This window comes from Sycon ciliatum, chromosome 2 (genome assembly GCF_964019385.1).
Source record: "Sycon ciliatum chromosome 2, ocSycCili1.1, whole genome shotgun sequence".
Taxonomy (NCBI): Eukaryota; Metazoa; Porifera; class Calcarea; order Leucosolenida; family Sycettidae; genus Sycon; species Sycon ciliatum.
Window position 1 is genome coordinate 40,062,425 of NC_088644.1, and position 25,360 is coordinate 40,087,784.

At 48.5% G+C, this 25,360-nt stretch overlaps 2 protein-coding genes across 2 annotated transcripts in view; one reads left to right on the forward strand and one right to left on the reverse strand.

The window, feature by feature from the left end:
- The window catches only part of LOC135810077 (stonin-1-like), a gene marked incomplete in the record, with an annotated part of 28,797 nt that extends 24,398 nt beyond the window's left edge, over positions 1–4,399 (forward strand). The window contains 5 exon segments of the mRNA XM_065323545.1: positions 59–297; positions 662–808; positions 1,253–1,540; positions 2,189–2,465; positions 3,492–4,399. Coding sequence (XP_065179617.1) covers positions 59–297; positions 662–808; positions 1,253–1,540; positions 2,189–2,465; positions 3,492–3,820 — 1,280 coding nt within the window.
- Positions 4,400–4,760: 361 nt separating this feature from the next.
- The window catches only part of LOC135810076 (serine/threonine-protein kinase ULK1-like), a 31,623-nt gene continuing 11,023 nt past the window's right edge, over positions 4,761–25,360 (reverse strand). Inside the window, exons 6-25 of the mRNA XM_065323544.1 lie at positions 25,113–25,160; positions 24,822–24,953; positions 24,242–24,315; positions 21,473–21,574; positions 21,027–21,082; positions 20,524–20,603; positions 19,521–19,553; positions 18,991–19,085; positions 18,396–18,783; positions 17,809–17,840; positions 17,350–17,383; positions 16,268–16,866; positions 15,415–15,525; positions 13,429–13,463; positions 12,831–12,949; positions 11,984–12,078; positions 10,662–10,703; positions 9,213–9,251; positions 7,552–7,690; positions 4,761–6,391 (exon numbers count right to left, since the gene is read on the reverse strand). Coding sequence (XP_065179616.1) covers positions 6,348–6,391; positions 7,552–7,690; positions 9,213–9,251; positions 10,662–10,703; positions 11,984–12,078; positions 12,831–12,949; positions 13,429–13,463; positions 15,415–15,525; positions 16,268–16,866; positions 17,350–17,383; positions 17,809–17,840; positions 18,396–18,783; positions 18,991–19,085; positions 19,521–19,553; positions 20,524–20,603; positions 21,027–21,082; positions 21,473–21,574; positions 24,242–24,315; positions 24,822–24,953; positions 25,113–25,160 — 2,297 coding nt within the window. The 3' untranslated portion in view covers positions 4,761–6,347. The remainder of the gene's footprint in view (positions 6,392–7,551; positions 7,691–9,212; positions 9,252–10,661; positions 10,704–11,983; positions 12,079–12,830; positions 12,950–13,428; positions 13,464–15,414; positions 15,526–16,267; positions 16,867–17,349; positions 17,384–17,808; positions 17,841–18,395; positions 18,784–18,990; positions 19,086–19,520; positions 19,554–20,523; positions 20,604–21,026; positions 21,083–21,472; positions 21,575–24,241; positions 24,316–24,821; positions 24,954–25,112; positions 25,161–25,360) is intronic.

The following is a 25,360-nucleotide window of genomic DNA, read 5'->3' on the forward strand; positions in this document are numbered from 1 at the left end:
AGCCGATCTGAATGTAGTCTCTACCAATGCTATGCTTCTGATCTGCACTGATTGTCAGATGACAATCGCACAGGTGGACAACAGCAGCAGCAAGGGTTCTTTGAAACCCAGTCACTGGCTGAGATAACGCTGCGGCACGAGATGGCGTTCACAACGATTGAGCGACGGCGCGTTGACTCAGATAGTCGAGTACGGCTTCACACAATCAAGCTGCAGGTCCACAACCATGAAGAGCGTCGATCACTCAAGAACATGTTTGCCGTTACCCATGAGCCCATCAAGGCAACAGTGCTGAAGGTAACTCGGCCTTACTTGACAGCAATATAGGCTGCATGGATGTAAGCTGGGTGTGCCAGCAGTGGGGTGTGACCTTCAAGATCCACCTTGGTTTGATAGTGTTACCCGCAGTGAGAAGAGGCCATGAAGGTGCTGTACCTGGGCAGTTCTCCCCCCCCCCCCCTGGGGAGTGCTCCCCCCCTGGGCAGTGCTCCCCCCCCCCCCCGGGCAGTTCTCCCCCCCCCCCTCCCCCCCCCCCCCAACCCCAACCCTGCACTCACCACCATTCCATGCAACTGTGAAGAGAGTTTGACTGTCTGCGTGCATGTGCACTGATATGCGTGTGGTATGCGTATGTGTGCATGTGCGTGCGTGTGTATTGCAGCTTGGCAGCTATGATCTGCTTCTCTTGGAGAGTTTTGTAAGTGATGTTCTCAATTCGATACGCAAGTTACCATTACAGCTCTACCAGCGATCAAGGTTCAGCAAGAACGAGATCTTTGTCGACCTAATTGACCGCTGCATAGTTATGGTGAGGAACATTTGCACTGAATCCTTCTCTTCAATCAATTCCGATACAATACTCCCACAATCTTTCTTCCTTCTTCATTGGTCCTTTTCTTTTCTATGAATTACTAACCCCATGTCCTTTGCATCTCCACTCTCCAATGTGGCAAGGAAGGAATGCACTGATAGTACAAAATGAGATAAACAATTGTTTTTGCTATGCTATGTAGAAAAAACTGCACGTTTGAGCCATCAAAGAGTTTGGGTGATGGTTTAGGATGAATTCACTGGAGAAGAAGGAAAGCAATATAAAGGTCTTCCTTCTAGGCACCAATAAAGCAAACTCATTCTTTTGGGCCAATGGCGAAGAGGATAGAGTTTAGGTGAGTGTCACCTCAGGGGTCCATATTTCACTGCCATACTCAGTACGATTCCTGTCCGTGTGTTTGCATGTGTTGTGCCTGTGCAGATGGACTGCTATGGAGCCATGAAGGCACGGACATCGACGGTGCACACCATGGTTCATGGCTTCCTGACGGGCATGCCCGAGTGCAGCATGATCATCAACGACACCAAGATGGTGGATCACCGGCGACGCACCGCCAAGGGCTGTGTCACTATGCCTCCGCACACGTCTACCATCCACATGACGGACGTGCAGCTGCACCCGACCATCAACAAGGAGTCCTACACGAAGGACCTGGAGCTCAACTTCCAGTGCATGGAGGGCGTGCGCTACGAGGCGTTGCGCTTCAAGGTACGTCATGGATTATAGTCTTAATGTTCCGTTTAGCTAAACGAATATTCGAATGATTCGTTCTGTATGGAAAATGCGTACTGCATGCATGAAAAATGACAGGACTTGAAAAAGTGCTGTCCTTTTGCATTGCTGTGTAGTGTTTGGATGCGTTATACGCGCACGAATGCACTTCATCTAAGTGTGTGCACGTATATGAGATCATATCAGTTCCATGTGTGGCATGGGGGGGGGGGGGGGGAGGGGGCAGCTGATGAATGTCGACCATAGCTGGTACAGAATTTGGTTGTGCACCACACATTAAAGCCCGGACAGTAAATCATGAAAATTGAAGTCTCTTACAGAACATATTCGCATGTTCGTTCGTTATGATAAAGAAGGTTCATTTTAAGGGGAAATCCATGTTCGTTTCACCCCTGGTTTCTATACAGAATTGCCATTGACATTAGGTGGTCGTTAGTACCATAGGACGCTTTTAAATTAGGTTTTACTGTAGAATGAAGCTAGTGTGTGAGCCGATGGGTGATGAAAGTGCAGGTGAGTGAGAGCTCAGTCTTCCACAGTATTAGTACTTCACAGGCCAACAAGAAGACATGCATGATACTGATGTGAGTTATGACCATCTGGTGTTGTGATCTGATGTTTCAGGTGGGTGGCAGTCTTCCCCCGCCACTGCGTGTGACAAACCTGAACATCGAGTTAGTAGCGGACATTGTCAACACGCACGTGCGACTGGAGCTTCAGCCACACGCCGGTCGGGTGCGACACGCCATCGAGAAGGTCGAGTGGCACTTCCCGGTGCCCGGCAGCTGGCACAACATACTGGTCAAGCGTGTGCCGTTGTTTGGCTATCGCAGCGTCAAGTCCGGTGACAATGCTGTGGGACTGCGCTCCGAGAGAAGCACTCCACACGCTACCCTAGAAGGTATTGGTTTTTCTCCCTCACTCCCTTTCTGATGACCCTCAGTTATTTTGTTTTCTGTTCGACCCTCTTAGCAGTTGTACATTGTACTGTTGAGACAACAAACTTAAATAAATCAAAAACAAAAAACAAAAAAATGTACTTCGAAGTAGGTCAAAGCGCAGTTCAGCCATTGCAGTTGACGGCCCAGTGCTGTCTTGGCCCAGTACTTGCATCAGCTCAGTGCCCGTGTCGATGGAAGCTACGTGTTAACCAACCACCCGAACACCTGCTTGACACACCATATGCAATTCAACGTGCGCTCTCCAGGGGGACAGTGAGGAGAAACGTTGCTTCTCCAACCAACGTTAGATGTAAAGTCAAACCTGTCGGGCCGACCACTCTGGCAAGAGGACCACCTGCTTTAGAGGACCCCTACAACTAGGAGCAAGAGTAGAGAAGCTCCGGTCTGTCCATGGCGAAAACTCACAATATGTGGTGCAGTGTTCACGTTGTACTTTCCCAGCCCAGCTTTAGCGAGCAGTGGAGTAATAAAAATAGCACTGGGAACCCACCTAGCTTTTATGGTCATCAGCATGATCATGGCTGACGTTCAGATTCCGCGCACGCTGGCCTTTGTTTTACGTAGTACAAAACGTACCCGGAGCACATTATATGTTTTCACCGTTTGAGAAACCAATCTGCAGAGCTGCACACATTCGTGGGACTGCTCATTTACTTTTGCTAGGACCAGGGGATGTTGCTTCCACTCTAATGAATCTGGATAAGGAGACCGCTTGTGCTCATGGATCTCATGTTTTGAAAGTCCCTTGAGTGGTTGCCTTTGACAGGTTTCACTGTAAATACATGGGAAGCCCTTCTTTGAAGTATATCTGTACGCATCTGCTGATTCCCAGGATTGGAAAGGCGTTTCCGCATACCAGACTCCCACAGACACACCCATGCAGGGTCATTCTCTCTCACACATACATGTACATGTCTTGTGTGTGTGTGTGTGTGCACATGTTTGTTTCCCTCTCGCACATACAGCTTCGTTTGGCACAGCAAAGTACGAGCCGGAGAACAGCGCCATCGTGTGGCGCATGGACAAGTTTCCACCGCAAGCCGGTGCGCGCGTTGCACTGTCCTGCCACTTCCAAGTCCAGCCGGGCATGACCAAGACTGACTTTGTCAATCAGACCGCAATGCTTCGCTACCAAGTGGTGGGATCTTGCGTCAGTGGTGCTCAAGTGTGGGGGCTGAAAATCACGCCAACACCCAGGAAGCCCATCAAAAAGTGGGTGCGCTACGAAACTGATTTCCGCTACCAGGTGGATCTGCGACCTCCGCAGCAGATGCTGGCTTCTCCGGATGATTAGGGGGCAGCAATCCACTGCATGCTTACTATGGTGTTGAACACCTTTCCTTTGGTAGTCGGCGTGTACAAATCTCAGATCTCAAATGTCTTGTATGGAAGAATCATGTTTGGTCACTGAATCCATCAACGAATCACTGGTCTGTTTCATCGATGAAGACTTCTTTCTTGTTGAGAGCAACAAACAAGGTGTTTTACGTCGAGAACGGTCTAGCTGTTGCTGCCGTACTACTAGTCTACAGATATCACCACTACGTAATGCTGTTGAATTCTGCACACGTGACGCGATACTTCTTACACAGCAATCAAACAGAATGTACATGTATATATGTAACCGATATTTCGATGTTGAACTCCTATATTTGTAGCTGTGGACTTGTCTACTGCTTGTTGCATGTCCCCACTAACGTACCCCAGAGACCTATTTCCCATAATTATTGCGGGCTTGGCCGTGCCGCTTGATACAGTATGAATCTATAGAACAATGTTAGTGAGTCCATTACATACTTTGTGACTTCAGAATGATTATAGTAGGTATGCAAGGAGCTTTATACTGATTTTTTTAATTGATTAGACCTTTCAATGAACTGCTGCAAAGAAGTGGTGTGTGTGTGTGTGTGTGTGTGTGTGTGTGTGTGTGTGTGTGTGTGTGTGTGTGTGTATGTGTGTGTGTGTGAGAGAGAGAGAGAGAGAGAGAGAGAGAGAGAGAGAGAGAGAGAGAGAGAGAGAGAGAGAGAGAGAGAGAGAGAGAAAGAGAGAAAGAGAGAGAGAAAGAGATAGATAGATAGCTAGATAGAGAGATAGAGAAAGGGAGGGATAGAGAACATTACATGCAATAAGACCACCGTGGTTTCAGGCATACACGTGCCATCACCCTACCTGGCACAAGATATGGTGCAGACAGGTATAAGTGCGCACACCGACACACACAACAAACGCAGCGATTTGATTTTCGCATTTTTTGAACTGCAAAGTTTTATCTCCAGTGCCCATGGTAACTGAGCAGCTCAGCATTGAGAGAGTAGAAAACAAACACCTAAAAAGATGAGTGTTCTGCTGTGAGTACGTCGGTACGATGAAGAAAAGGAAAATACGTCCCCGACCAAGGCACTCGCTCTCTAGATAGAAAGAACTTCAACACCATGGTATATAGAAAAGAAAAAAAAGGACCAAGTCCATTCTAAGACTGACCATAGTTGATGGTTGGTGAGAGGACTACATTCTATTAGAGAGTACTGGCATACTGAGAAAGAGAGTTGGAAGCACTGACAAGAGAGAGAGAGAGAGAGAGCAGTCCTGGAATACACAATTGCAGCTGAGAAAAGCGTGGAAACACGGTAGAACAAAATGCACTTTGGTATTATTAAAAGCACAATATATGCGGCAAGGTTTCGAAATCGAAAGTGTAGAACGTCTCATAATGACGCTGTCACATCGTGACTGGCATGAGAAAGAAAAAGATACTTAAAAATGAACATCAACACGAAAGATACGTCACGGAAAGCAAGCATGACTTAGGCTTGCAGCAGGCCAACAAACAGACTGGACATCATCTGGGATAGAAGAGCGAATAAAGATAAGAGCATTGACACGGGCTGAACAGCACGGCACTGGTAAAGATAACATAATTATGTGAGTGTAATGTAAAAATTGCAACTTCGGCGGTATTAGTGATGAAGTTGGTTGCTCCAACGAGGAACACACGCTTCCTGCCGAACTTGCGCACTGCCGTGTGCTCTGGATGGCAGTCCTGAGTCAGTCAAGTGTCAAGTTCGGCAGGAAGGGTGTGTTTCTCGTTGGAGCAATCAACCTCATCATAAAATTTAATGTGATAGTGCGCCAATAAAACTGCTGAGGTGCCGCAAAAAGAACTGTGCCCACTCTGGGTAATAGAATTCTGTTGCAAGCAAAGACATGTAGGAGGTATCAGGGCAAGGTGTTACCTTGCCAGTGTAACTCATAAAAAGGTCAACCACAGCCGTGGCACGGTGCTATGAGTCAGCACAGCACTATTCACAAAGAAGACAGTCCCTACTCCCTACTCCCTACTCCCTAGTGCTAGCCTAGAAAACGAAAGCAGCCTAATCTTGCATGTATTGTTCACTGCCCAGCAGACAATCTAACATACAGACACAATACTAACACACACACACACACACCCGCACGGGTGTGTGCACACACACACCGACACACAGAGATATACACACAGAGATACACACACACACACACACACACACACACACACGCACGCACGCACGCACACACATGCACACACACACACACGTACACACACACACACACACACATATATACACACACACATATATACACGCACACAATACTCCCTCTAGATAGCACAGACATGCAGAACAAGCACACAGAGCACTGATAAATGTGCCGAGACGATGAAGCCAGCCGGATACGTCTGCTTGAAAGACTACACGAAAAACAACGTTTGAGATGCAGATGAACTGCACGTGGTGGTGGTCAAAGTCCAAAGAACGCGGTGTCACTAGCAAGCATGGTTCCTATCATGTTGCCAGGGTCTCTAGTTTGGCCAAAGCGACTTTCCGTACTGAAGGAGAGGCGGGTCAAGGAAAAGATGATAGGATATCCGACAAACGTCAGAGAGTAGGAAGAATGCTGCAAGCAAGTTGCCGGGCTAAAAGGCAAGCTGTATTTTACATTTTACATAGATCAATACGCAGGCTGCTGTACTAGGATATGCAATGATCAATGTAGAGAAGATGCTTGTTCGGAATACAAGCCGGTCTCCTTATCAAGAGGGATCAGTGCTACACAGGTCTGAACTTTGTGCGGACATAAATGGAAGTATTACTGGTTGCCAAACAAGCCTGGTTAGAATAGATCCCGAGGTGAAGCAAGCCTGGTTGGAATAGATCCCGAGGCGAAACAAGCCTGGTTGGAAGAGATCCCGAGGCCAAACAAGCCTGGTTGGAATAGATCCCGAGGCCAAACAAGCCTGGTTGGAATAGATCCCGAGGCCAAACAAGCCTGGTTGGAATAGATCCCGAGGCCTATTCCCCATTCCTAGAACAGCTGTTGATTGCACTGGCAAAATATCCATCACCAGCATTATTTAGAAGGTCACGTTACACCCTGGCCTTGCATTGTGCTACTTAACAAGTACTGTATACACGTGCATGATGGCTATCTCAACCAAGATACTGGGCCAAGACATATACAGGCACTTGCCAGCAAAAACGCACAAACACATGCACGGACGTGCACGGGGTCGGAGCAAAAAGCTTTCTTTGTTGTCCCTGAAAGGAACATCGTTCACTTTATACTCGGAAAGGTAATGAATGCAATTTGCTATGCTGGCTGACACAAGCCACATATGTGTAGAGTGTTGGTTGACTTGCGATCTTTGCGACCCCCTCCCTCGAATGAAGGATGTTCGTTTCAGGGACGACAAAAAAACTTTTGAGACGACCCCCGAGATAAATTCATAAGCACATGCACACACACACACACACACACACACACATACACACACACACATACACATACACACACACACACACATACACACACACACACACACACACACACACACACATACACACACACACACACATACACACACACACACACACACACATACACACACACACACACATACACACACACACACACACACACACACACACACACAGGTGACATCGTCACAGCAGCAGCAGCAGCATTAGTGGCAGCGGTAGGAGTGGATACGATCGCCAATGGTATTCTGATAGCGGTACAGGTCGCTACTGACGATTCCCTGGGAGTGCATGATACTATAGCTGTCCAATAGGTACAGGGTCAAGTCAACAACTTGAGAAATCTCCTGCTCAAGCCTGCCCTTGCAGCCCTGATACACAAGACACCAGAGCACCCACACACCCACACACGTGCACACACCCACACCCACGTGCACACACCCACACCCACATGCATACACGTGTACACACACACACACACAAACACAAATAACACAGTAGATCAATGCAGGGCTACGGTTGTCGCCAGGGGAAAGTTGGAAACTGGACCAAATGTCCAATGCAGCGCTGAAGGACACGTGGCCTCGCGCCCATAGACAACATCCTCGAAAATCAGTTTGGGACGCTTACCACTACATGTATCGGTCTGGATGTCATCACCCACAACTGTACAATAGTATGATAGTAGTAACAGTCGTTCAAAGTATATGTTATCATGGTACAGGTCTACAGTCTACACCCATTAACATGACATCGGGTACAATACAATACAGACTACAGTCAACTACACGCTAATAACGACTGCGGATAGAACCACAATTCGCGAATAACGACAGCATTTCCCATGTCCATCACAAAGTCCCATCGAACTGAATACATATAAGGCCAAAACAAATAATGACCTTGTTTCCGGTCGCCCGACCGGGCCACTTTTTCCCAAATTCTGAAACTTTTTTTTGGTCCCAAATGTATACAAACGGTGGCAATGCCACGTGTGCAAGTGCACTCAACGAGTCATAACTCAGTCAAATCTCAACCGAATTCCACAATCGAAACAGCTACAAGGTAGCACTAGCAGAGATTCTCAGCTGTCGGCTCGAAAACCTCCGGGGTCGATACGAGCTAGAATAACGGAGCTGGAAAGACTCGAACTGTTTGCTTGATTTCTCAGTATGTACGAAAACAGGAATACACCACATGCTGTACAAGAACAGTGAGTCAGTCAACTTTGACATTGATCCTTGCCATGATATATGTACAATTTACATGTGTAGGTGATCTTGACCATCAATACCACAAGTTGGCACAACGATTGAGGAACCAAAAAAAAGGTATCCAAAAAAAGTTTCATTCCGGCCGACCGAGTCTCCTTTTTGAGGGGTTGCCGACCGGAAACAAGCCTATTTTTTGTTTTGGCCTAATGAGACTTCGGGTGTAACGACACTTCGCGAATAAGGACGCCTTTCTGATGCCCCGCCAAGTGTCGTTATACGCAAAGTTGATCGTACATTAGAAGACAACGGTCCGAAATCCACTCATATAATGTGTACCATCGTACGTGCCTGTACAGATACGAGATTGTATCTCGGGGATTAAAAAAAAAGGTGAATCCCCCCCCCCCCCCCCGGGTTTTCTACTACTAACTAGAGTGGACCTGTACAAGGCTTTGGTCAAACTGTGCCAGAAATGCACGACAATCTACTCGCATTGATGCTGCAGAGTTTCACACACCCAGAGTTCTCCAGTCACCTGACTGGGACCTGACCTGACCTGACTGGGACCTGCCTATACTTGCATCGCAAGTAGACACAGAGTTCTTCAGCTGCCAAATTACTTTGCTGGTGTAACAGAATACCAAACAGCAACATCCAGGGAGTGGTTGCGATGACTTACCCGGCCAATGAACCTCATATCAGAAGTAGCGTTTGATAACTGCAGCACATAGGAGAAGAAAGATGACAGAAGGCAGTGTAAGTAGAGGACAAGTGCAGCACACAAATACACACAGGCCTGACGCCTGACGCGCACACAAGAAAACACACACTTGTGATGACTTGCGTGCATGCATTTTTCAATTTTTGTACATGATTCGATAGAAATGGCCACTGCATTTTCGACGGAAAGAAAATAAGCTCTCTCTCTCTCTCTCTCTCTCTCTCTCTCTCTCTCTCTCTCTCTCTCTCTCTCTCTCTCTCTCTCTCTCTCTCTCTCTCTCTCTCTCTCTCTCTCTCTCTCTCTCTCTCTCTCTCTCTCTCTCTCTCTCTCTCTCTCTCTCTCTCTCTCTCTCTATTCGGCCCCAACTTCGTTGCGGTCTGGTTGGTCATTGTAGCGGTCATGGTCGATGTAAAACCCTACACACTGGCCACAGTGGAGTATGTCTACCCAGCGAGAAGACAAGTACGCAGGGGATACCATCACAGTGGAGTATGTCTACCCAGCGAGAAGACAAGTACACAGGGGATACCATCACAGTGGAGTATGTCTACCCTGCGAGAAGACAAGTATGCAGGGGATACCATCACAGTGGAGTATGTCTGCCCAGCGAGAAGACAAGTACACAGGGGATACCATCACAGTGGAGTATGTCTACCCTGCGAGAAGACAAGTATGCAGGGGATACCATCACAGTGGAGTATGTCTACACAGCGAGAAGACAAGTACACAGGGGATACCATCACAGTGGAGTATGTCTACCCAGCGAGAAGACAAGTACACAGGGGATACCATCACAGTGGAGTATGTCTACACAGCGAGAAGACAAGTACACAGGGGATACCATCACAGTGGAGTATGTCTACACAGCGAGAAGACAAGTACACAGGGGATACCATCACAGTGGAGTATGTCTACACAGCGAGAAGACAAGTACACAGGGGATACCATCACAGTGGAGTATGTCTACCCAGCGAGAAGACAAGTACACAGGGGATACCATCACAGTGGAGTATGTCTACCCAGCGAGAAGACAAGTACACAGGGGATACCATCACAGTGGAGTATGTCTACCCAGCGAGAAGACAAGTACACAGGGGATACCATCACAGTGGAGTATGTCTACCCAGCGAGAAGACAAGTACACAGGGGATACCATCACAGTGGAGTATGTCTACCCAGCGAGAAGACAAGTACACAGGGGATACCATCACAGTGGAGTATGTCTACCCAGCGAGAAGACAAGTACACAGGGGATACCATCACAGTGGAGTATGTCTACCCAGCGAGAAGACAAGTACACAGGGGATACCATCACAGTGGAGTATGTCTACCCAGCGAGAAGACAAGTACACAGGGGATACCATACATGCAATAACAAGCACACAAAGTAGCTAGTTGAGTACACACCTTGAGCAGGGCATACTGGTAAACCTCCTCCTCTGCCGACACCTGCACATAGCACAGCATGAAACTACAGTGAACCTTGCCTAATAGGGTATTCACACGACAGGCAAATCCACGTGCACCGGAACGTTGCTATGGTATTTTACCTGTGAACGAGAAAAGTGGCTGAAAGTAGCTGAAAAGTGCAAGCGAGCTGGGGGCCCACTTTCACCCACTTTCACGAGTACATTTACACCAAAAAGCGCGAAACAAGACTTGATTTTTTACGCGGCGCTTTAGAACATGATAATTATTGTATGCGTGTTTTGAAAATTTGAAATACCCATGGCTACTGGTCGGTGAAGCATTCAACAATGCAAACGTGTCTGTCGTCAAGTGCAGCTGTGTGAATCGACACAGTCACTTTTCTCGTATGTCACTCCCTGTAAAACGTGCAAGTGCCTGTCGTGTGAATTGCCTATAAGACTAACGCTCTATCTAGGGACTTTCAACATGTGGTCTCTGCTACCAGGCGGTCTCCTTATCCAGGGTAATTCGACTGGAAATCGCATCCCTTGATCCTGGTCCCAGTAGTCTATTCGAACAGGTGGTCGCCTTGACAGGTTTTACTATAAAACAAGAATAATATGTTCATGAGGGAAGTCAAGCAGCAGAATACGTTCTCTCACGTTACATGAGTCAGTGTATCAGGTCAAGTGCTAGTATCCTGCTCTCACACAGCACCTCCAGTCTTCAGTCATGGTGGCAGCAAGACACTAGCAAGAGTACATAACCCCAAGAGTGTGCCACTCTGCATACTAGTATGGGGCCTGGCGTGGCACACTGCTCACATTAGTACGTAGCAACGGACTGTGAGCCATGGCGTCATTATTGATCTGCCACGGTTTCCTGCTTCCAAATCTGCTTTGAAGTTTCCTCGGAGACTTCAGGTGGGTTTGCGCGTGATGCGTTGTGCACGCACAGGCACCTCCTTTGGACTCCCCCCCCCCCCCCCCCCCCCCATTGTTGCGGCTAAACCGTAGGAAACTAAAATCCAGACAGCTTCATGGTCATTTCACTACGTATGTGATATGACGGCAGTGTGGCGCGCAGAGCACCCATAGCTCCCAGAGCACCCATAGCTCCCAGAGCACCCACAGCTCAGAGTTGCACACTGGTAGGGTTGGGGACGCTTGACAATAGTTTAACAGACGGATGGACTCAGAAGTGGAAAGGGAGTGCAAAGCCCATCACTTGAAGCATCCACGCACACATGATGTATATGCACATGACACCAGCAGCAGTAGCAGCAGCAGCAGCAGCAGCAGCAGCAGCAATCACCTTACCTTCTCAGTACTGACATCCTTGTACAGTAGTATCTTCAGTAGCCGGTCACTCTTTTCCATGGCAGTAGCATGCAGTGCATACAGATCTCTCACAACTGTACTTATACACAACACACACACACACACACACACACACACACACACACACACACACACACACACACACACACACACACACACACACACACACACACACACACACACACACGAAGAAGCACCAGTGAGAGACGGCATGTATTGATAGACATACCGTAGTGTCGCGTATAAAAGCATGACCTGTACAGAAGCATGACTCGAATAGAAGCCGGTTTTTCGAAGCGCGCCGTGACACAAAGCACGATTTGAATAGAAGCCGCTCTCTGCAAAGACACGTGCAAGTACGTGCACAGTACATACGTGCCAGTATGCACTGCACAGTGTACACTGATGATGTTGACGTAGAAGCATGTTTTAAATAGAAGCATAACTTGAATAGAAGCATGGCTTGAACCCCGGCTTATACGGCCGTAAGCACCTGCTTTTATACGCGACATTAAGGTACCTTGCCATTGACACACCATTGACATAGCACTAGCAGACACATGGAAGCAAAACTGAACAGTCCAGATTTCAAACATTCTCCTCTCTCTAGAGAGCACCTACACAGCGAAACACTACAGCTACACAACGTGATGACAAGGCATGGCACAAGCAACGTCTTGAGTTCTTCTCCATTAGCAGCCTAAGTAGCAGGAGTAGCAGAGGCACTCACTCACTCACCCACTCAATCAACCATCCATCCACCCCCTCACCCACCCCCTCACCCACCCACCCACCCACTCACCTACCCACTCACTCACTCACTCACCAGACTGTAACGCCGGACAGATGATCTGACTGTCCAACTGGCACTCCTTCTTCAAGTGGTTAAGGTGAGTGCACAAGTACACGGCAAGCTTCTTGCACAGACAGTACACCACAACCGCACTGCAAAAACAAACAAACATCAGTCAATATCGGCCAGCAGATCCAAGCACACGCATGATTATTATGTTAGCGCGCTCCTGCTCTTGTAGCAGTTGAGCACTCTTGCGTGGGGTAGTGCCTTTGCTGTTTGCGTTATGCAGAGCTCACTGACTTGTCAGTTTGAGCACTCTGGCAAGGTACGTTCGGGTCTGATTGGAAATTTTTATTTTCATTACTATCAGGTTCGGCCTCATTTCCTCTGTGCTGCGCTGATGAGTTCAAAAAGAACGAAACAGCATGCTGTCCGCAGATTGAGTGATTATTATGTTAGATGCAGATTATTATTATTAGATACAGCCCCATTTTTAGACACCATTGCTTTCTAATGCTGGCACAAGCCATAAAGGCAAAGTCATTACAAATCACACGGTCATATGCGGCTAGAAAAGTTGCTACAAACTGTCAGCAGATACATCTGAGCAATTCAACACAAACCTTACCGCTTCTGAAAGCCGGAAATGACGTCTGGGTTTTCCTGTACACGCACAGAAAACAGAATGCAGGAGGCAGAAGGAAGGCTCAGTGATAGATGCTGAACTTCAGTACAGCAGTGAGCACATGTGCAGCTGCTGGCAATGTGCATTTACACGGAACAGTATCGGAGTCAGGGTGATACAGTGCATGCAATGACTTGTTGCTCTTGCTCGGGAAACCCCCTGGTAAGCTGTTGCTGTAGCCATTGCTGGACTGCCGTATTTCCCCGATTATAAGCCACAGTCGATTGTAAGTCGCACCCCCATTTTCAGGTTTGAGCCATATTGATTGGATATATTGACTTCGGTAGTAAGTCATGCTTGATTGTAAGCGCATCCCATTTTTTTTACCCTTGAATATTTAGTGCCACGAAAAAGGTGTGACTTAGATCCAGGGAAATGTGGTAATCACACGGTCACAGAGATGGCCTACTCCAGGCAAGTTAATGACGTCATCATGATATCACCAAATTTAGTGAAAACTTTGGAACGGCTGCTCCGATCAACCTGGGACCTTCACCGTTGGGATCAGTGCATTTTTCGCTACATGTTGTGATCGTGAGGTTTTCATTTTAGGGTGTACTTCCCCGTTGAGTAATAACATTGTTGTCCCCAGCGCGGGCTTGCGAACTAGAAGGTTTGAAGGCAACAACGTTGTGAATGGCCAACGGTCCTCAGCGCTTGTTCAGCACCTCCATGAGCGACATTGACTCACACCGCTATCTGGTGTTCACGAGGTGTTTGTTGTGCTGGAAACGGAGTGTCTCTGTAAGTTTGTATCCCTGGTGATGTTTGTGCATGGAGAGCACTATATAAGTGGTGCTCTTCAGGCACAATCTTCCTCAGCCTACTCAAGCTCAACTGATGAGGGGTGAATTCCCCGAAACACTATGTGGGCCGCGATCAGCTAAAACATGTCTTTGGGGTTTCGTAAAAAAAGTTGGGAAATGACGAAATGAAAAAAAATGTTTTTTTGGAGCGCGTTCACTCTGCACTTCATTCATGATGTGGCGATCATCTTCTCAAATTTTGTTCAAACACTTGTTTGGCGGTCTAGTTCAAGTAGCTGGCGAGCAAAGACTGACAATGTCCGCATCTAGTGATACTAGAGCAGCTCGCAGGGCCAGACGATCGCTGGGCATGGCCCAGGTTTGTTCAGGTGCCTGCAAGTCCGTGGCGGCGGGTCTGCAGAGCGACGCTGACAATTTGTTGGGATTCTCAGTGATGTTGATGTCGACAGCGAAGCTGAATCGTCCCCGTCGTCTCCAGCAGCGAAGAGGCACAAGTTGTGGGCTAGTACATAATCATTAGGCGGCGAACCGGCTGCCTTACGGCGTTACTTGCGTTCAGCTCTCATGAGTCGTCTGACGCAGTCTCGGAAGCGCAGGCGACGATCGAAAGTGTCACTGCCAGAATTAAAAGAGTATGCAAGTGCAACGCCGCCCAGAGCATCGTGTTGCTTTCCAGGAAGAACTTGGGCCATGCCTTTGAACTGATGTCGTTGACATGCTCAAGTCTGTGTCAACATCTTTAGTTCCGTTGTATTGTGCTCCGCCGCAAAAGCCACTAAGTTTGTCTCTTTGTGTCAGACTGTGCGAAAACTGTCATTTTCTATTTCAAAGTACATATTATTTTGAAAGCAGTGTTTGGGGCACTTGTAGACTACTTTTCTGCCCTGTATCACCTTCAAGAGGTCAAGTAAGGTCCCAAGAACTGTTTTCTGGAGGAAAACAAAATTTGAAAAATTTCACTCTAAGACATGTTTTAGCTGGTTGTGGCCCATGTATTGAGCAGGGAGTGGTGCTTTCTTGCAGGTTTGCCGAGTGGACGGTTCGATGGACTTCTCGTGAGTCAGTCAAGTGAGAATTCAAGTCGGCAGGAAAAGCGCGAGCTCCCATGTAGGGAGCGACACATAATTCCTTAATTAATAAAGTAGCTGGTAATCTTTGTTACCTGTAGGCAGATGGAATCCAACACTTTCGCCCTGCAGTTGATCATGGCCAGGGCCGTGTTGCCCAGAGTTAGCGCTCGTTCACACCTACTCAGGCATTCCTCAAGGATTTTCTGCACATTTTATAAACCAAATGTTTACACATTCACATGCACACACGCACACACACCCACACACACACACGTGCACACACCCACACACACACACGTGCACACAAATACAGATGCACACATTGAGCAAAGACGAGGCACAGCACAGGCAATAGTGATCCGACACGCCAATGCACACACACACACACACACGTGTACAATACTGTAGTAATATGCTGCACTAGAGGAGCAGTAGTGACAGGTACCGAGATAGGACCAATGCATGAGCCAGCACTGCTGCAACATTCAATAACAAACTGTACAACTAGCGGTCTCACTACAATGTACTAGACTAGGGCCTAGAAGCACATGGCTGAACCCAGCATGATGTAGGATTTCACCAAGAGTACATAACCCCCCAGAGTGTGCAACTCCCACATACCCTGCTGTCCCGACAGAATTTCAAGTTGACGTCATTATTTATGACGCAATGCTCCTTGCACCAGTGATTTACAACAAGTGTACGGGTGTCAACGCATCACACGTTTTTCTTTGCAATAATTTGTACAGGATCGATCGGCTTCGGTCAACCACAGGTTCCGGATTCGTCTGATAATCCGTGTACAGTGCGCATTGCATCATCAAAATGACGTCAACTTGAAATTCTGTCGGGACAGCACCCATAGTGGAGTTGCACACTCTGGGGGGTTATGTACTCTTGATTTCACCCATGCCACCACACTGACTTAGTCCTGTGTGCTCTTACGGTGCTTATCTGCTGTAGATCACTGTCCAGATGCGGCATAGCTCTGCTGGCATGCTGCTGTGGAAGGCTGTCCTGGCGATGCTTCCATGGTGACACATACTGTCCAATAGGACTTGCCGAACTCGCCGCATCCTGGTTGGAGTCAAAGGAGTTGGCACCGCCGCCGCCATGGCGCATGGATGCTGGAGAGGCTCCGTCGAAGGAGCCAACACTGCGTCGGCTGCTGTTCCGGTGGGCTTGATAGGCACGCATACCACCGCCACTGCCTCCGCTGCTGCCAGCCGACGGCCCCGCGGCCTGGCGGCTGTGAAAGGAGCCCGAATGGGAGCTCTCGTACGACTGCCGCTGGACAAACGGGCTTCCACTGGCGCTGGTCTGCCTGGGCAAGGAGCCGCTGCCCGTGCCGCCGTCACCAGGGAGACGGCGCATCCATGGCGATGAGCCTCCGGTGTGGCTACCCACAGATGACGGAGTGGCACCAGGAGTGCTGACGGGCTGTGTGGCGGGCCGTGTACCCGTCTGACCTGCAGCGTGACTGCGCATGTAGTGAGGAAGACGAGGTGACTGACCAAGCGAGCTTCCACTGGACGAGCGCGCTTCTGAAATATACACAAAGAAGTACACATACACACACACACATTGCATATTCAAAACATTCCACAAAGGCAGAAGAGAACAGAGACACCCGGCTAGGCCATTGTTGCAACGCTGCGTTTCATGCACAAAAGCTTTGTATAGAAAACATTATACAGCATTTGGGGGGGGGGGGGGGGGGGGGGAGAGAGAGTACAGGAACAGCTAGAGGAACAACAAGGAAAAGGGGTACAACAACAACACCAACATTAATGCTAACAGCAGCAGCAGCAGCAGCCGCACCAAGAAAAGCAGCACCAGCACCATCAGCAGCAGCAGCAGCACCACCACCACCACCAGCAGCAGCAGCAGCACCTCCACCAGCAGCAGCACCACCACCAGTAGCAGCAGCAGCAGCAGCAGCACCACCACCAGTAGCAGCAGCAGCAGCACCACCACCAGTAGCAGCAGCAGCACAATGCCAAGTTAAGTTACACCTAACTACTCACCATCTCGGCTTGGCTGACGCGATACCAGCACATACTACAGTGAGAAGGGAACAGGCAAAGAAAGAAGAAATAGACACATCAAAGGCAAATTGAAATAGACGTATGTATCTTGGAACATGTCAACATAAAACGACAAATGATTGAAGGCAGCAACCTACTTCAACACAGCTAGCAATACTACCTGCAGCCAACACTCCTATTGACTACTGTGCACCTGAGACCACTTCTTCCAGGAGCGGTAGAAGACAGTGTTACAGAGGGCAAGGGTTGAATAACACGGTGTTACAGAGGGCAAAGGGTTGAATAACGCAGTGTTATGGAGAGGGACAAGGGGTTGTGGTGGCCAGGCTACCAACAAAGAGAACGGCACTTCTCGTTTCTTTCATACGTACTCCATGAGAAAAGACTTCGAAACTGAATCAAAAGAGACATAAATTGGTCAGAATGCGCAAGACTTACACCGCCATCCACTGTCCGTTGGCTGACAGCATCTGTTGATAGCACAAGCACACAGGAACAGACAGATAACAAGTGGTCACGGCAGGGCATACAGGACGCTCTATTTCCGCACATTGAGTTTGTTTGTGTCTTTCTTTTATTTGAATACATTTCGAGCACACACAATTCTGCCTTCTCACCAGAGGAAAACCTCCGGTTCCTACTAAGAACGAATAAAAAGGATTTGGGTCTTAACAAAGCAAAGCTGCCATTGCATAACCCTCCACACGCTCATCATTATCGTCAATGATGATTGGCCCAAACGCCATGAAAGTCAGATTTACAACAGACTAAAGTTTCCAGCCATTGTGAACTTGTGAGGACTTGGTCCTACATTTCTTACCAGGTCAATAATAGACAATATGGGATGTTGGGGGGGGGGGGGGGGGGGGGGAGTGACAAATATTCGGGAATGATACAATATTTGCGAAGAACATCTGGGGTGGGGGGTCTAAGTGTCTCATATACGACAACAGTGCTCAAATAAAGGAGTCTATTAGAAGAAATACAGGAGGATATACATGTACAATGTTACCGTATGCACTGACCGAGGTGTCTGTCCTTAAAGTCGCCTACACGTGCAAAAGACGGCGGGTCGAACGACGACGGATGGAACAGAGTCTCATCGACCGAGCTGCCGTAACTGTCCACGGATATCTGGCTTGCAACGCAATCCCTCTGGTGAGCAGAGTAGGTACTCTCTACTGACTGCTGCAGCATGTGAAGATTCTCTCTGGACATGCCAACACTGGACGGAGAAGAGCCTGGGTAGGATCCGACGGGTGGGCTGTCCTCGTGGCTGTTCTCACGGTGAGAGCGCCGTTGTGCCGGTATTGGCACGGCTTGACCGGCGACTCGCGGGGAACCGGCCTCCGGGGAAGCGTTCTGACGAGCTGGTACACGCGTCCTTGGACGGGGAGTGGGCCGTGTCGTCTCCTAGAAAGCACAAGACAAGAGCAGAGCAATCAGTACACGGCCAAATTCTGATGCTTAAAAGAGCAGTGGGTGTAAACAATTGTCGAGTACATGTACACTATATGAGCAGGACAACTGATAGAATGACGAGGTTCAGCCATGCCTCTGCACACATGATGTACAAGGAAAGGTCCAACCCTGCTCAGACAGTAGTCACAGGAACCATACCCTGGCGGCTGATCGGGGAATGGCGACTGACGGTGACGCCTTTGGCGGAGATGCGGCCCATTTTGATAACGATCCTGGTGGAATGGATGGTGCATCTGAAAATGATAGATGAAAAGAGCAACATCACAGTGGTTTCAGGCAAAAAGAGTAGAGATGAAGCCGGATTATAGTTATACACATGGGACTGGTCTAGCACAGTATTGCATGTCAGTGGCCTCTCAAGGCAGGGTGACCTCTCAAGCAAGAGTGACCTCTCAAGCCAGGGTGACCTCTCAAACCAGGGTGACCTCTCAAGCCAGGGTGACCTCTCAAGCCAGGGTGACCTCTCAAGCCAGGGTGACCTCTCAAGCCAGGGTGACCACACAAGCCAGGGTAACTGCTGCAAGTTTAACATGCCTAGACGACAAAGGACAAAAGAATCATTGCATAATGCATACCTCGTCCTCTGTTAGAATACTCTTTTCAAGGCAAGCATACAAGAAAAGTACAAATGTGAAATTGTGAATGCATTTATCACAGAGATGGCTTACCAAGTTGAAGAAATCGATGGGAGAAGAAGTGTGCTATAAAGTGACAAAAAACCCAAAAAGAGAACAACAACACAATGCTAGTGATGTCACACCGGTCAAGCATGCAATCAGCAGCAAATTTGAGCAAAATTAGTGACCTGCCGCAGACGTTGAACAAATCCACTGTATAAGCACAGACCATGATCAACAGGGATAAAGCTGCAGGCATATGATATAGTCAACCAGTCAATGATCCCAACTTCCATTTCAAATACAGTGGAACTCTAACAAGACGTACTCGCATGGGCAGCAGCAGCAAAGTGTACCTAGTAGTCCAGATACAGTAACTTCTTATCCTAACTGAGACTTCAGCATGTGCTCCGGACAATGTCCACAGTAAGCAAGAGCACTAACATGTCTTCATCAGAGTTCGTACTGAGTGAGTGCCACTGCAAGTGTAGAAAACATTAATACTAGTATATTAGAGAGGTTCTGCAAAACGAAAATGTGTACGAACTTTCGCTCCACGTCACGAACTTTCGCAACTTTGCACGAACTTTCGCAACTTTGGACGCGAAACTTGCAGGGAACGCGAAATGAACTTTCGTAGGAAGTTTCGTGAGATTGGGTCATGTCGTACGTGCACTTGGCGGGTGCAAACTACGAAAATGTGCAGAACACAAAGTTCGTGCGAAAATTCGTGCACATTTTCGCAAGGCCTGTCGCGAAGCTTCGTTCGAATTTTCGTTGTGCAGAACCTCTCTAATGTCACATCATCATTGTGGTCTGAGGATTGGCGGATAACCATGAAACTCCGAGTTACAGCTTAATTCAGCCTCGTTCCATTGCCGACTTGTGTTTTCGGCTCTGCCCCTGTGGCATTGAGCACAATTTGCAAGGGTTTAGCAGCATAGCTTGTGATTACAATGTCACGTAGTGCGGCAGCATTGCCACGCTGGCAGGTCAACATCACATGAATGCCAGGGTTAAGCTGGAAAACACACACTATGCACGCTGCACTCACAGAAGGAAATGCGCTGATGACTTGCACACAGACTTGCAGTGACAAGATCTGAGAGAGCACCTGACATCTCCTTCGGGATCCTGCACATTAACACAACAATAATACAATGGTGTCACGCAGTGCAATGTGTGCACAACTTGTACACAGACCGGGTACACCCTGCCGAATTGCAAAATTCCTTTCTGAAAAAATAACTTTACCATGACCATGGAAAGCGAAGTCTAGTCAGAATTAATTATTTGTTCAGTCTTGTAGAATCGATGAAAGGCCAGATAGCTGCACGAGATCAGGTGTTGAGTATCCTAAACTGATTCAAAGACAACAGGGCTGGCTGAGGTCTTCAAATCACACGATGATAGCGGTGGAAAAGAACTATGGATGGATGGATTGGATTATATTTATAGTGGTGACTATAACAGACAATTGCCTAATAACAATAGACCCACTCGAGGGAAAGATGTAAAAAGATAAGAATAATTAATATACTACCGACTACTACTCACCGTGGATTGTGAGCTCCTTTGCGGTACTTCTGTCTCAGCTGCTCAATACTGTGCGCCTGAACCAGTCAACAGCAGCAACAACAACGACAACAACGACAACAACAACAACAACATCAACAACAACAACAACAACAACAACAACAACAACAACAACAACAACAACAACAACAACAACAACAACAACAACAACAACAACAACAACAACAACAACAACAACAACAACAACAACATCAACAACAACAACAACAACAACAACAACAGCAAGGGAGGACAATACTCACAAGGAGCAGTACAAAATACAGCATCAACAAAGGCACACAAGTCTTGCAACGACCAAAACAGACTCAAAGACACAAATACAAGTACACAAAAGTCAGCTGTGTCACAAAAATGAATATCCCTACACGACAGAGGTCGACAAAAGGAACACTCTTCTTTAACCTTACAATGAATGGCATGCTTCCGCAAAAGCATTCATAAATCATCACGCCCATGCTCCATATATCACAGCGGCCATCGTACTGCTCCCCCAGGAGAATTTCTGGTGCCTACAATACAGGGCGGGAACAACAACAAAAGAATGTAGAATGAGAAAAGAGAGAGAGAGAGAGAGAGAGAGAGAGAGAGAGAGAGAGAGAGTGTGTGTGTGTGTGTGTGTGTGTGTGTGTGTGTGTGTGTGTGTGTGTGTGTGTGTGTGTGTGTGTGTGTGTGTGTGTGAACGCCAACAATTCAAGTTTCACTGCCAAGTTTGCCACAACCGACGGTTCCGGAGGCGGCAAGATCTGGAACGCCACTTGGAGCATTGCCTTCCTCCCCCCTAACCTCTCTGACAGTACCTCCCTTTGGGGAGCGGCGTGGCCATTTCTGGCAGCTGTCAATAGTAGTAGTAGTAGTAGTGTGTGTGTGTGTGTGTGTGTGTGTGTGTGTGTGTGTGTGGCTGAGTCGGAACTCCCAGAGTCCCAGAGCGGCTTTCGGCCAGGCAGGGGCTGTGTTGATGCCATCTTCTCGCTCCGCCAGCTAATCGAGAAAGCATACGAACATCGTCAGCAGCTCTTCTGTGTGTTTGTGGATTTGAAAAAGGCGTACGATTCTGTACCACGCGCTGCTCTCTGGGTGGCCTTGGGCCGACTTGGGGTCCCGCAACAGCTAGTGGCCCTGATTAAGGCTTTCCACACATCTACCTCTGCCTCGGTCCGAGTTGGCAACTCCACCTCTGATGAGTTCCCTGTGGTTAATGGTCTCCGACAAGGATGTGTCATGGCACCCATTCTCTTTAACCTGTACTTCGGGGCGGTTGTTGAGACATGGCGTGCCCGGCTAAAGGATGCAGGTCGTAGTCACTCTGTCAGCATCCAGTTTTCCATCGATGGCCAACTCTACCCCCGCTCATCATCGCGCAGGGCTGGCGAGTCACTGTCTGTTAGTGACCTGGAGTATGCTGATGATGCCGTTCTCGTGTCTGAATGCCGTAGTGATGCTGAGTTTGGTGTGGAGCTCTTCTGTAGTGTTGCCCGAGAATTTGGACTAACTGTGAGCATCGCCAAGACGAAGATCATGACGGCGGGCCATGGGGTCTCTGCTGAAGACTCGGCTGACATCGTTCTCCCCCTTGGCACTATCGAAGCCGTGCCGAAGTTCACCTACCTAGGATCCATAGTGACCCCTGACAGTCGTTCTTCATCCGACATCAAGCGCCGTATTGCCGAAGCCTCAAAGGCCTTCGGAGCCCTCCAGAAGGTATTCACTGACAGATCTCTGTCCCTCTCTAGTAAACGCCACCTGTACATGGCCTGCGTTTCCTCAATATTACTGTATGGCGGAGAGTGTTGGACCCCACTCCAACAGGAAATCAGAAGTTTGGATAAATTCCACCATCAATGCATCCGGACTGTCCTCAGCATCACCAAGCCTCGTCAGTGGTCCGAGCGGCTGTCATCCACAGACCTGCGGAACCGTTGGGGAGACCCAGTACTGATGTCTACACGCCTCCGCAATCGGCGTCTGGAATGGACTGGGCACGTTGCGCGTATGGATGAGGATCGCACCCCCCTCCAACTCCTCTTTGGGTGGCTACCTGTGCCTCGGCCGTTTTGTGGTCCCCGGCGACGGTGGAAAGACACGGTGATGACCGACCTCAAGGTTGCACTGCAACAGCCATCTCAGTGGTTCATCCTTGCTCAGGACCGCCAACAGTGGAGGGAAGTACGGGTTGCCCCTCAGTCGAGCTCCACCATGCCCAAGTCTGTGCATTGCGCAGTGTGTGACCGGAACTTCTCACGGGTCTCAGATAGAACGCGACACAAGTGCACCACTCAGAGACGGCTTCCCATCCATCTCCAGCGTGGATCAGTGCAATGCCAGAACTGCCAGAGGTGGTTCCGCAGCGAGGGTGGCTACTCTGTTCATCGATGCCAGCCTGTCACGAGTTCTCCTACACCAACAGTCAGTCTGTCTGTGCCACTTTCAGCTTGTTGCCAGCAGCACTGCCCAACATGTCAGCGATGCTTCCGTTCTGCGGCCGGGTTCAAGCGTCACAACTGCAATCGTGGTGCGAGACCATCTGCTGCTGAGAGAGCAGCTCTGCCCCTCAGCTGCCCACGTTGTAAACGCAATTTCCGCCGGCAGCAGGACCTAGCCAGACATTCGCGGTCCTGCTTGTGATCCGTGTCCCGTTTTCTGGTCCCCTTTCCATAGGGGTGACACTTGCCCCTCTGGGCAGTCATGCTGCTAGTAGTAGTAGTAGTGTGTGTGTGTGTGTGTGTGTGTGTGTGTGTGTGTGTGTGTGTGTGTGAAAGTGAGAGAGAGAACTTGTGAACATGCTCATGGCAACATAGCTGAATGAAAATAGTAAACTAGCTTGTTGGAGAATCAGAATAACAAGCAATGCACAATGCTTTTACAGAAGATAAGATCAAAGAGGGATGGCTGTAGCTAGCCGTACAATGATACTCATATGTTTGAGGGAGTTGAAACTGGGAGTCAGGAGAAAAAAATCGACTGCCCCCATCAGGATTCAAACCAGGGACAATAATACACAACACAGCCATGGTGAGGTGTGCAATGTGGGGCACTGGACAAGGGACAGGCTGTCACCACCCAGCACAACACACATCGTGAGGCCGTCAGTGATACAGACTATGCATGCCCATTGCCCACTCGTACGCAGTTATGAGCTGGCGGTGAAAAGGGTGACTAGCACAGTTAGAGTTCCGTACCATGTACAGCGGTGTGCCGCAGTTCGTCTTGGCCAGCTCGTCCGCCGCCACAATACGAGCGAAGCCAAAGTCAGCTGGAAAAATCCAAACAAACAAAAAGCAGTACAAGTCAAGTCAAGTCAAGTGAGATAGGAGCAACTTAAGAAGACAGTCCGTGCCTCCAGCATAATAGATACCACTTCAGTTTGATGTCTATCTGATGAAGGAAGACACTAGCAGCTCAGAAGACTCGGCAACAATATCGAAGCAGTGCACCTGTCATGACGCCATGCTTGACCAGGCATACAAGATCTTACAAGGCATGCTTGGCCAGAGTGCAGCCGGAATAGTGCTCACAAGACACGGCTCTTCTACACAGAGCGATTCTGGGACGACTTGGCTAGTTGCTTACACTACAGTATGCGAGTGCGAACATGTTTCAAGAAACGGTGATCAGCGGAAACCTGCCATTGGAAATTTGACTGGAAACAAGAAGAGGGTTGAATTGCTGCATGCAAGTACACAAAACATGTGTTGAGACTACACAACGACAGTTACGATGAGGGCAAGGCGTACGGTACAACAAAACAAGAAAACCTACCCAGCTTGACCACAATGGACGTGGGTGGGGCTGAGTGAATGGCCGCGCCGCTTGGCACGTGAAGTAGGACATTGGCCGGCTTTAGATCGCGGTGAATAATATCCTTGTGGTGCAGATACTGCAGGGCACCACCTAGCCAAAAGAAGAAAACAGCACAAGTTAACATGTGCCGATACATGTACAAGATGAACCTTGAGAGTGGTTCCCTTATCAGAGGGAAATGAGCAGAAAGGCAAGGAAAGAATGTAGCTTGTGCACCACACCGAGATTGGTACAATGTGCCCTACTTACTGAGCTGGCTAAAGAAGAAGCTGATTGTCTGCTCCTTCAGTGTGCGCTCTGCACAGCAACAACAACAAACAAATGCAAACCAAGAATGACTGGCAGCTGGAGGTAAACACACGCTCCAAACAAGGACCCAGGCCAGATATTCACAGAGTCTCATGCAGATGCTCAGTAAGAAAAAACCAGCAAAATAGACAAGAGCAAAGGCACGAGGGGCAGATTAATTCAAGGAGAACGAGAACGTGGAAGGGAAG